General features: G+C 45.0%; 1 protein-coding gene across 1 annotated transcript; it reads left to right on the top strand.

The window, feature by feature from the left end:
- The first annotated feature begins 1,969 nt into the window (after positions 1-1,969).
- cited4b (Cbp/p300-interacting transactivator, with Glu/Asp-rich carboxy-terminal domain, 4b) lies at positions 1,970-6,761 on the top strand. Its single transcript, XM_042106587.1, has 2 exons — positions 1,970-2,192; positions 3,331-6,761. Exon 2 carries the CDS (start codon positions 3,352-3,354, stop codon positions 4,222-4,224), a length of 873 nt encoding a protein of 290 aa, XP_041962521.1. The 5' UTR covers positions 1,970-2,192; positions 3,331-3,351; the 3' UTR covers positions 4,225-6,761.
- Positions 6,762-12,634: the final 5,873 nt, after the last annotated feature.

A 12,634-nucleotide genomic window follows, 5' to 3' on the forward strand; every position in this document is an offset into this window, starting at 1 on the left:
GGCAAAAGAGGAGCCCCTGACAGGCCAACAAGAACAGGGTTTTTTATGGACTCTTAGAAATGGGCTTGTGGATGGATTCATCATTACACAATGGTCTGTCTCCTGAGCTACTAGCTGACCAATGAATGTGCTTTTCAAGTGAGCACAGGCACCAGGAAAGAGATCCATCCACATGATCATTTAAGCAAAAAGCAAAAAATAATAATAATAATGTGTCAGATGTACTAGAAAGCCACATAGAATTTCACTGGAGATGGGGAGAGAGAGTGAGGACAAGTGAGAGAGAGAGAGAGAGAGAGAGAGAGAGAGAGAGAGAGAGAGAGAGAGAGAGAAGAGAGAGAGAGAGAAAAGTGAGAGTGAGAGATTACTTCCTCCAAATCCAGGACAGTCCAAAAACAGGGCGAGTGACAGCAGCTTGTTGCGTAGGACCCCCATTAACTGGGCGCTGGCAGCAGCTTACAATGCAAATTAGGACAGAGGCTTTTTTGGGGCCATGGTTTAAACAAAAACCTTATGATATGCAAATGGTAATGTGGGTCTGGCAAATAAAGCAGTTTACCATAGGAGGCATCCCCATTCTGAAGTGTTACTGGTCACAAATAAGTAAACAGAGGGCCATCAAGTCAAATGAGGGGATGTTGATTGGCCAGGGCCAACCCCCACTACTGCCCCAAGACCACTACCAAGCAGACTGGCTCAGGCTCAGGAGGCTTGTGTGCTTGAGGTGGGTCATGCTTTTAGCATCTGCGAGAGATAGGACCCAACACCCAAGAAGAGGAAGGCATAGGCCAGGGCATATCCCCCGTCACACGGCCGGCTCACTAATGAGTCCTGGTCAGGCCCCATGGAACAATGTCGCCCATTCACGGTTCGGTTTTCCTCGTTGAGGTGTGGAGGCTGGACACGGGTATGGCAGCACTTCTCACATGGACGCGAGGAATCTCGTCTCGGAGTTTGGCATTCCGCTCCATTTGAATGTCACTGACGTGCTGAAGAAGGCAGTCAAGGATCTCTTTTTTCCCGCTTGCCTCACTGGGGAGAAAGCGAGGTCAAAACTGGAGTCTGTTCCTCTATTCCTGATCGTTTACAAAGTCGACTGCAAACAGCAATCACGCACAGCAGTGGAGCCATTTGTATGTTTTTTTTGCTCTCATTATCTCAGTGTACCGACTGGGATAGGGAGGGGGCATAACACTGATGGTAGCCATGTGCAGCCTGCACTCTCTTACTTCTTCCTCTCTCTTTCACTCCTTCCTCCGTCTTCATCAGTTGTTCTCCTTCTTTATGTCCTTCCCCCAATCTCTCTTCTTTTCCATCCTCTCCACTCTCCTCTTCCACGGTGGCTGCCACCATTGCTGCAGCAGTCGCTACTGGCCCAGAATAGCACCGGCATTCCATTCCATTCCATTCCCCTCCCCTCCCCACCTCACCCTGCCATCACACAGCATCACATGGGTGGCCAGTGATTTGCCAAATACAAAGACATGCGCTCTATCTCCCTCTCTCTCTCTCTCTCTCACACACACACATGCACACACACTTGTAAAAAATCTGCAGAAAAGATTGTCATTGTATAAACATTCCTGCATGCATGTCTCTTTCTTTTGCACACTCATAAACATGTATCCATTAACACTGTACATATTAATTAACTATCTATCTATCTATCTATCTATCTATAGCCTAAGTAAGCATAGCCCTTAGTCAATCTAATTATACATAGCCTATACATGACAAGTTCAACATTTGTGGTAAAATAAATATAACATGTTAAGGCTACATTATTAAAAATAAGTATCACACAACCAAGAACGGTATAAACATGACTGAACAAATTAGCTACTGTCTAATAGAAACCACTAGGGGTTTTCGACACAATGATATTAACTGGGGCCAATCGCAACAAAGGATGCAGGGAGAACGGTAGCTCCACCTCTCTCTCGCTCACACAGCCTGCCTCTGAGGGTTTCAGATGTATATAATCCCGGAGTTGACCCAGAAAACAGGCACTCGTTTTAGGATCTGATGCGGCAGCCTTTTGTCCATCGCTCCTGATCTAGTATGAAGCTTAACCTTTTGGAATATACCCTGTGATCCGTCGGCAGATTCGCAGCACATTGACAAACGCAACATTATTTCCACTAGCTGCGGCAAAGTCATTGAACTTTGTTAACAGGCGAGAACAAACAAGGGTAAGCATATTTTTCATGGATGCATTAATGACTGAGGTTGTCAGTAAGTGCTTGGGGTTGCAGCCCCCATTGTTCGCCTCTCACTTAGTGGGCAATGTGAATCCTACTTCGAAAGGGAGTGGGAGTTGTAGTTTTGGAAATCTTTCGTTATTTTTAACGTAGCCTTTGTCCTGTTGATGATTTATATTCTCCGTCGTTTATGTTAATGATATCTTTGTCATGGTAGGTTAAAATGTCTCCATTTTGACAGAGGATCTTAAGGAATATCTTAGCCTATTGGAATATCGTTGTAAGTTCGAAGAACAGAAAGCGATATGTCCTCTTTGTTGCACTTACCATTTAAATAAGACAACCAGGTGCAGGTTGATTGTCTTTGCCATGGCTGTAACGGAACATGGCGAGTGATATCTAGGCTATTACCAATGAATGTCATCGCTGCATATCCATTTTGTTGTCTGCCTGCGCTTCGTTATGATTTTTATCTGTTTGCGCGAAGGGCCACCTGAGTTTCAGTCAACCGTGGATAAAAGGCACAAAGAAAATCAAACCGAAACAGCGAGACACAGTGGCCACTGAGAAACTAACCAGTGTTCGCACACAAGAACGTAGCGGAAAGCTTCAAATTTTGCAGATCTTTGTTTTCAAGCAGCCGTCTCAAGGGAATGCCAGATTTTGAGTCAGAGCTAGACGATCGCTTACATTGACACTGCTGGTAAAATGACAATAGCTGAAGGCTGTTAAAAACGATATTGGCGTCAATATAGCCTATGATTATCTCACGTGTCTTCTAAATATTGTGAAAACGTATTGCTAAAATACCCTAACGCTTCATCAGTTTCAGTCCCTCAAAACGAATTGTGACAGGCTATTGGTCATCTGAGCGCTTGTCCACAGACTACTAGGCTATAACCCTAGAATATAATCTTTGGCACATTTTTTGATGAAGTGCAATAAGAATGGTAGGCTAAATGGTAGCCTACAGTGTCTGCAGCAATACTGCATTTCACTGGGCCAGTTCCTTATGAGCCTGTCTCAATTTAGCTCTTGAAAGATCCCTCATGGTGCCTGGCTGTGCTCCCTCTCTGTCTGACAAACCCAGCTAATTACCCCCTCCCCTCCTCTGCCTCTGCGCGCACAGGGAGAAGCCATTGTGGAGTGCATGATGATGCCCATGACCCACAGCGCCTCCAATGGAGCCATCCACGGGTACCGCGTGGGGATGAACGGCAGCCTCCAGCCGGGCCCCCAGCCACAGCACGCTGGCCAGCCCAGCATGAGGGCCCTCCCCAACGGGCAGATGATTCACTACGGCGGCGGGCCCCAGGCCAACATGGAGGCTGCCATTCGCCAGAGGCCCAACCTGGTTGGAGCCATGAATGGCCAGATGAACGGTGCTCCCATGGGCCACCACCAAATGGCACCTGGCAACATGATGTACAGCGGCCAGGGGCAGCCACCGCAGCAGCAGCACCCACATCACCCACAACAGCAGGTACTCCATCAGCAACAGCAGCACCAGCAACAGCAGCACCATCACATGCACCCGCACCAGCAGCAGCAGATGCAGCAGCAGCAACAGCAGCATCAACAGCAGCAGCAGCAACAGAACCACCCTAACCACCACCACCAACAGCAGCAGCAGCACCAACAACAACAGCAGCAGCAGCAGCAACAGTATGTGGGCGCGGGTATCCCTACCCCACAGCTCATGGCCAGCATACACCTGCAAAAACTCAACACCCAGTACCAAAGTCACCCTATGGGCCCCATGAACGGGAACCACATGGCCAACGGGGTCCAGTTCCGCATGGGCCCGGCCCAGCTGGCAAGCATGCAGCACATGGCGGGGCCAGCACTGGGACTCAGCGTCATGGACGCGGACCTGATCGACGAGGAGGTCCTGACGTCGCTGGTCATGGAGCTGGGCTTGGACCGCGTGCAGGAGCTACCCGAGCTCTTCCTGGGACAGAACGAGTTTGACTTTTTCTCGGACTTTGTGAGCAAACAGCAGCCGAGCACGGTGAGTTGCTGAGAAGTGGAGTTTTAGTGCTATGGGGAGAAAGGGGGGGATGACCCCCCTCGTCAGGAGGGCGGTGGGCATGGTAACGGGCACTAAGAGACGCAGAAGAGGGCGCCAGAAAGGATGGCAACAAAGGCGGATCCGTGTTTGTTTCTTCTCCTCGTTTTGGTGGCACGCTCGCCCTGCCCGGCCTGCCTGTCAAGTGTCCGCGGAGGAGGAGGAGGGTTGTGGGCATAGGGCCGGGCCGTGTCCATTTCAAGTCCCATAGCTGCGGGGAGGACTCTCTTTTTTGCTCAGGCTGCAGTTCTTCCAAGTCTGGCCTGAGGATGGAGAGAACCGTCCCTCTCATGGCTTTCTCCTGCCTTCTCCCGGGAAGGATATGAATGTAAAATACAAAGGGAGCAGTTGCCATATGCCCCTTCACGCAATGACAAGACTCTGTCCGCTCGTCCACCTCCTATGGATGTCGAGTCTTCACTGCAATTTTACAATAAAATGTATTTATTTCTGTCGCTCACGGACTCACAAAGTGAGACAAGCCAGAGACTCAAAGAAAAAGAAAGCAAATGATAGAACTTGAAAGAAATAAGGTTTATGGACGAGATCTGTGTTTTTAAGTGATTTTGATGAAATGTCACTTTAAAACCTGAGTAGGGGTCTCTTGGGGTTTTAAAGAAATTGGTTTGGACTAGGCTGTGAAAGTGTGTTTGAAAGGACAAATTGAGTCATGGATAGATTTTATTGGCAGCACCAACAGCGAAAAAACAAAAAAAAAAATCTAATTACTTTACCTTCTCGTCATCTCACTGGGCCACCAACCTGATCTCGGCAGTATCAACCACTTGCTCCTCCTGTTAACAAACATGGCTGTGATTGGCCTAGTTCGTAGTGGGCTCTCCCTCTCACAGTGATGGAGAAGGCGCCACAGATCTGCCCTAACCGAGCAGCTGTTTTTATTTATTGAACTCCCTGGTCCTTTAAGATCATGGCCAGACTCAATCTATGTGTGACTTCAGGATGTGGTGATCAATAAAGATGGCCTAGTTTAACCATGGCCTCTTGTTTTGCATTCATCACGAAGACCTTATCTGAGGAAAGAGGGTGGAACATGCCAAATGCTGAGATTAACTATTGATGTAGTACCTATATACTTGTGAAGAAAAAAAGAAAAATGCTTTATATTGTGACTCTTTGCTGTATTGAGTGAGGACTAGTGACGGCATGGACCTTCAACTCAGTCTTCACTCCTTCAGTAGGGCACACTTCGGGTTCACTATTAGGTTCTCAAACACAGAACCTCTGGCCTACTGTCCAAGTCAAGGAATCAAAATACAACAGGCTCATTTTATTTATCCTCATAAGAGATTCATTTACACAGTCTGGTTTTAATGTGGTTGGGGAAAGAGTAGAGTTACTGAAATATTGATGTGTTGTCATTTTTGTCTGTTGCAGTCAATGCTCAGTTTTGACAAAAAAAAAAGCCTTTCAAGTCAGATTAAGACAAGCTGGGAATGACCAATTTTGTTTCTTTTAGAACTACACTGCTTGATAACGTCAATGTGCATTTGGTCCTTCCTTCTATATGCAGGCCCTGCTCTAGTGTGCTGAGTGTAGCCATGTAGAGGTGCATGTCTTGTTCAGCCATGGTGAATGACCAGAGGGTTGCTGACACTGGACTACTGAATGAACAAACCCTACAGTCCTGGTCATGTTAATGTAATAATAAAGGAGAGTTGAGGGGGGATGGGAAGTGAGATACGTGCACACACACACACACACACACACACACACACATACACACCGGGGTTAATCTGTTATTACCTGGAAAACACACAAGCATGCACAAAAACACACACAGTCTTAGCCCAGAGGTTCAGCAGAGATCTGGCCTGCATTCCTCCCAGTCTTGCTGGGCTTGTAAGCCAGAGGGTTGGGGGAGGTTGACATGCCTGCAGAGCTGTTACCCACCCCCACCCCCACTGATCATTTCCTGTGGCGTTGGGTGGGTGGATACAGGAAGTCGTGGAACAGAGTCAACATGGGATCCTTTTGAAGCACGAGCGTGACTCTAAATGGTTTAATGGTAGAGAATGGCTGAGGGCAACTCGGACCCTCTTTAAAACTAAACAGATTAGCTTCTCGCAGTCTTTCCCTCACTCACCCACACTCCCTGTCTCTCCCCTTGACCTCTTTTTCTGACTGACTGAACATCCACCACCACCAATGTAGAGAGGTTGGCAGGGCTGTACAGTGTGTCGGGTCAGCCGGTAGACTTGCCTTGGTGTCTGTCTGTGCCTCTGGTGTGGACTTGCTTGATTGTCGGCATACTGCAGAAGCAGAGGGCTTTTGCTATCCTTTCACCTGATTGTCTTGAGACATCTTTGCTGCTTGAAGGGTTACAAATGGTGGCGAGCCAGCGTAAGGAAGGCCAGAGCTTTGGGAACTACCACACAGCTGGCCGTTCATATTCTCTTGTTATGTTACTTTTGGTTGGAAGATGATGTATTTATTTTAAGCAATAATAAAATATTTATTTAATGAAAACATTTCATTTGTCTGTGTTCTCTCTAAATGTGGTATCTTGGGCCTAGTAGTCCTGAATCTGATAAATGACACAATGCTTTTAAGCACTCAAAATGGCAAATATATCTGATGCTGATTTGACAAATGATGCCTGAAAAAGGGAAGTGTCAAAATAAGCAATGCATAATCTGAAGAAAATAAATACGCATCATTTAGGAACTTAGTGCCGGATGCAATAGGGGCTTTACAGACCTTTTCCTTGCATTCTTTCGTATGTATCTGATTGTTGTCTAGTGGTGGTCTAAGTGAGATATGCAGTAAAAATTACCACCAAAACAAAATAATGTACTTTCTGGGAAAATGTGGGAGATTTAGATAGATAGATAGATACTTTATTGATCCCCAGGGGAAATTCAAGAATTGGAATTTCCACTTGTCTCAGCAACCTACGACCTTTTTGTGCATCAGATAAAGAGGCGTGTGTGTTGCACTGGGGTGTACATTTGATCGGTTTGGTTGGAGTCTAGCTGTGTGGCACTGGGCTTTTTTTGGCAGGGCACAAGGCTCTGTAACGGTTAGGGTGTTTCTTGCCAGTTTCAAGAAAGCCGCCTTAGAAAAACCACCAACTGGCACTGATTAGCAGCCACACACACTAAGCTGCAAGGAAGTGGTGTCACTCGACCGCTGCGTCCCACTTTACGTTCATCAAAACACAATTTGGTGGCAGCGCAAACATCCACAGATCTCCACTAATTAGCCCCATTTCCCAAAAGAATATGTTTCAGTTGCCAGTTCTCATAAGAGGGGTCCATGGAATATGTACACTGTGTTAAGCTTTTTTGAAAAAAAAAAAAAAAATCCCTAGAATAGCAAACTGTGACAAAAACTCTTTTGTTTCTCTTCTTAATCCCTTGTAACGTCTCATGCTACTCTGAGGGGCTAGTCTAGGCACACACACTCGCAGGGTGTGACGGGAGATGTTTACGCTCAAAGTTGTTTCGGTTTTTCTTGTTTTCTCTCTTCTCTTCTTACTCTGTTCAGCCCACCCACAACCACCACACTACGCAGAGAACGTCTGACTGTCTGCTTCCCTCTTTTTTTTCAATAAAATTCAAATGTGCTGAGCCCACAAGCAAAAAAATAAATAAAGAAGGAATGCAGAAGCTTGTCAAAACACACAGGACATGCAACAGAATGAGATGAAATAAAGCTACCAACTGTTCACTGAAATGAGGAGGCAGTTATGTTTTCATGTAATTTATTTTCTGTTTGAGTGGGGACTTCTAGGTGGGGTTTGCCCAGGAGTTTCTCTGGTTCACCCAAAGAGAGAGAGAGCGAGAGAGAGAGAAAGAGAGAGAGAGAGAACTCCTATAGGGCCAGCCCTCACAGCATCTCTCTTCCCATCACGCTTGTCTATTTACAGGCAGTGCAGCTGGTGCTGAGTCCTCCCTCGGATCTGCCTAATCAGGGGTTAGTGCCGCACAGAGAGAGAGAGAGAAGGGGGGGGGGGACCAAGCAGGCACCCACTTTTGCCTCATCCCAGAGAATAATGCCTTAAAGGGACAGCGCAATAGAAAAAAACCCACAAATGCTTATTCACTTACATCACATGGAGTCATTCAGCCAAGACATTATTATCTTCTTGTATCTAAACTGCACATTTATACACTGGTTGTATGGGTGATGTTATCATGTATTGTACCACTTAGTGTAAAACAAACTACATGGAGCTATCACCACATTTGTGTTGTGGTTAGTTCTACATAAAAGGCGCAATGAATATTTTACTGCAATGAATATTTTACTAAGCTATTCCTTTGATAATTTAACTACCCTACTTCTATTGTTTAAGAGGGTAAATGAGCAGATATATTTCATAATTACAAAAACATTTTATCAATACAAAATGCTGTTATTAATTATGTTGTTTCTGTGTTCCTCTGTGTTTTATTTTCAGTCTTTTCAATCGTTAGTGTGTTATTCACTTGTCTTCTTTATAATTTTACAAGAGGTCAATCCATGCAAAATCACCAGGGCCCTTCGGTATGATAATTTCAACAAATGGCGTCCTCATTCCTAGTAAATACAGCATGCATGCATGAGATAAAATGTATTACTTAGTTAGTTTACATACAAGCAATCACAGGAGTCACAGACACAGGAGTTAAAGTGAAATATTTGTGAGTCATTACATGTGGACTTAAAATACAAAGTTAAAAAGTTAAATACAAATACAAAGTTATATACAAACAATGTCAATGGGGGCTGTTGTGGCCTACTGGTTAGGGCTCCGGGCTTGGAACCGAAGGGTTGCCAGTTCGATCCCTGGGAATGGGAACGGCTATAGTGCCCTTGAGCAAGGCACCCCTCACTGCTCCCAGAGCGCCGCTGTAGCAAGGCAGCTCACTGCTGCAGGGTTAGTGCGTGTTTCATCTCACTGTGTGCTCGATGTGTTCACTAATTCACGGATGGGATAAATGCAGAGACCAAATTCCTTGTATACGCAAGTATACTTGGCCTAGAAACCTGATTCACATTTACATGTCAACAAAACAATAAACTTTTCCTTGATGTTAGATAAAGTAGTTACAACCACTTTCTTTGTTCACTGAAGCACATGTGACTCTCAGTGCCTTCATCTGTTACAACTCGCTGTGGTTCCTGCATCAAGGAAATGCCTTTTTCACGACCCCATAAAAAGCCCATTGTGTGTATGTCCCAAATGTATACTGCGTGCTCAGCCATGAGGTGGTCTTCCATAAAAACAAAATGTTTTCTTGGAGAGCTGTGTACAAGAAAGTTGTACAGTTCAGATGGGTTGAAGCCACGTAAGTGATAAAAAAAATAAAAATAATTGACATTCTATGCAATCATGATTCCACCCATCAGATAGCTAATAGATACACTGCATGACTTAACAATCTAGTAAATTTTACTAAATCAATGTACACAATCTAAACAAAGGGAAAGCACACAAGCATATTGAAGAATGATGGAAATTAAATGAATGGAAATTAGTGTGATATAAAGTAGATTGTAACCGAATATAACCAAATGTAGCTAAAATGCCACTTTGAATACATTTCTATAAGCTGCAAAAAGCTTACGTCAGGGCTGTCCAATTTATGAAACCACAGTAAGATACAATGAAATAGACCAATCTAGTTTTGTATGAAACACAACATTATTATGTTTGAATAGTCATTCCAATTAAGCATTCCATTTATCTGATTGTATCAGGTAAGCGTATAAACATGTAAAAAAGAAAAAGGAAAAGAGAGGTTGCCACAGTTACTAAACCACAAAACATGGAATTACACACACTGTCATGTTTCCCTTTCAAACACAAAGTTGAACTAATATATTTTGCCACAGCAATGAATCTATCCAACAGAATCATGTAAGATGAATGTGAAGCACCTAAGTGACTCTGAACCATGAAAGCAAAGGATCACATGGGATCCCTTGGTGCCACCACTTCATTGTGTTCCCATAAGCCTTTGCAAGAGTACTGAGATAATCAAGCAGCTATCAGTGTTGCCAAATGTTTTTTTTTACATGATTGCCAATGTTAGTATAAGTATAAGTGAGTATATATACTCTTTTGATCCCGTGAGGAAAGCATTTTATCCGTGAAACACACTCAGCACATAGTGAGGTGAAGCACACACTAATCCCAGCGCAGTGAACTGCCTGCAACAACAGCGGCGCTCGGGGAGCAGTGAGGGGTTAGGTGCCTTGTTCAAGGGCACTTTAGCCGTGCCTACTGGTCGGGGTTCGAACCAGCAACCCTCTGGTTACAAGTCCGAAGCGCTAACCAGTAGGCCACGTCTGGATATGCTTAGACATATGCTTAGAGACCAATAGGATTTGGGAGCTGTTAAATCTTGTGTTATGGTTTGAGATGAGCTGTGCTTTGTTCCCACCATAGTGTGTTAAATATTGAGCACTGACAAGTTGTAAGGATGCTGTATGAATAACAATATCAGAATCAGAACAGAACAGCTTTATTAGCAAGGTTTTCGTAAACAAACAAGGAATTTGACTCTGGTTAATCTTTGCTTTCAAAGTACAACACTCACTTAACATAAAGAATAAAAACAGAACAGTAAGAATAGTATGACGAGCAGTAGGATATAGCTGTAAGTATAGTTACAGTACCGCTATACATTTGTAAATAAATAAATAGAACACTATGGGTGGGATAGAGCAGTGCAATTGTCTGTGTGCAGTAGGTTAATATGTTAATATGGCTGTGCTGAGCAAATGTTTGATGTAAATGATCCCTTACAAAAAAAAAAAAGGAATTTTATAATATTTTGGGACACAATGTTACAGGGAATTCTTTTGGGAATTCTGTTATATTTTCATTTGGAAGAAGACAGGAAATTAGTGTGTTAAAAATGGTTAAACTTTTGCACAGTACTCATATGAACAAATGTCACTCTACAAGCAGGGGAAAAAGACTCCTTTTTGACACACATAAAAAAGACAAACTCAGTCCAACACATGTATGGAGTTGTATGACCACATGTTCCTGCTCCCCCCAGAAAAAAACCCAACTTGTTGGGGCATGGTTTGGGAGGTGCGAACGCAAAGCTATAACTTTCTCCGCCACTCCTCCCCCTTTCCTGGCTGCTGCCTCTGAAGTATAGAGCTTGGTCTTTTTCACCGTGATTAACTTAATGACTGTGTGTGTGTGTGTGTGTGTGTGTGTGTGTGTGTGTATGTGTGATATCCTAATCCTGTAGGCACAATTGATGATGCGGAAGTCTGGTGTCTTGAGGCCTGCACAGGACATGATAAAGTTTGCACTATGAGTGAATAACAGGCATTTGGTGGCTAGTCTAGTGTGTGGCTCTTCCCCATCCCATACTCCTCTCTCTCTCTCTGTCTCTCTGTCTCTCTCTCTCTCTCTCTCTCAGCAGGAGGGTGCCATTGCGCTATGCCAAGCTCTTGGTGCTAATCTGGACCAGAGGCTGTGACCTGAAGCCCTTTATTGCTCCAGAGACAGACTGAGCCATGCCATTATGCTGCTTTTCCCCCTTCAGCTTTGGTTTACCCTTGTATTTCCTGGGCCCTGCCTGCATCTAAGCAGGCACCGGTGGCAATGCCAACAGTAACTGTCGACAGCAGCAAGCCCAGGCGGGCACCGGCATGGCGTGGCAGACTGGCCAATCACCATGGGGTTCCTGCCGTTGGGGAGCTTAGCTGTAGGCTAGCAGGTTACGTACAGCCGAGCTCAACATTCCCCTCCCCGCGCCACATGCTAGCCCGTTTGGGAGCACCATCTGTGGAGGGAGAGGAGGCTGGGCACAGGCTCTGGAGGGATTTGGGGGGTTGGAGTTCGGTCCCAGGGAAACAAGGTAGCCGGGGCCCGAGGTGCTGGCTGGTCGGCTTATAGCACACATTCCTGGAATAGCACAAATGATATGAGCGCCCTGCAGCAACTCCACACAGCCAGCAAATCTGCTGACAGGCAAAGGAGCATGGGGATTTGTATCTTTAATGTGAAGAGTGTGCAGGAGAGGCATTCCTCTAGTTAGACTCAGTGTGTGTGTGTGTGTGTGTGTGTCTGTGTGTGTCAATGTGTGTGTCTGTCTGTGTGTGTCAGTGTGTGTGTGTGTGTGTGTGTGTGTGTGTGTCTGTGTGTATCAGCGTGTGTGTGTCTGTCTGTGTGTGTCAGTGTGTGTGTGAGAGTGTCTTTGTGTACACACGATTGATGTTTTATTTCTCTTCCAAACAAGTTATGTATTATTATTTGACATTCTCAAATAAATAGTTGGAACCTCTGCAAGGTTTGGGGACTGCTGCCAGTGTGAATAGTTGGCTATGGCATTTTTCCGTGGGAAACATGCTCTTGCCGCTCTGTGTGGTTTGGTGTAAACACTGGCAATCT

This window comes from Alosa sapidissima, chromosome 10 (assembly GCF_018492685.1).
Source record: "Alosa sapidissima isolate fAloSap1 chromosome 10, fAloSap1.pri, whole genome shotgun sequence".
Taxonomy (NCBI): domain Eukaryota; kingdom Metazoa; phylum Chordata; class Actinopteri; order Clupeiformes; family Clupeidae; genus Alosa; species Alosa sapidissima.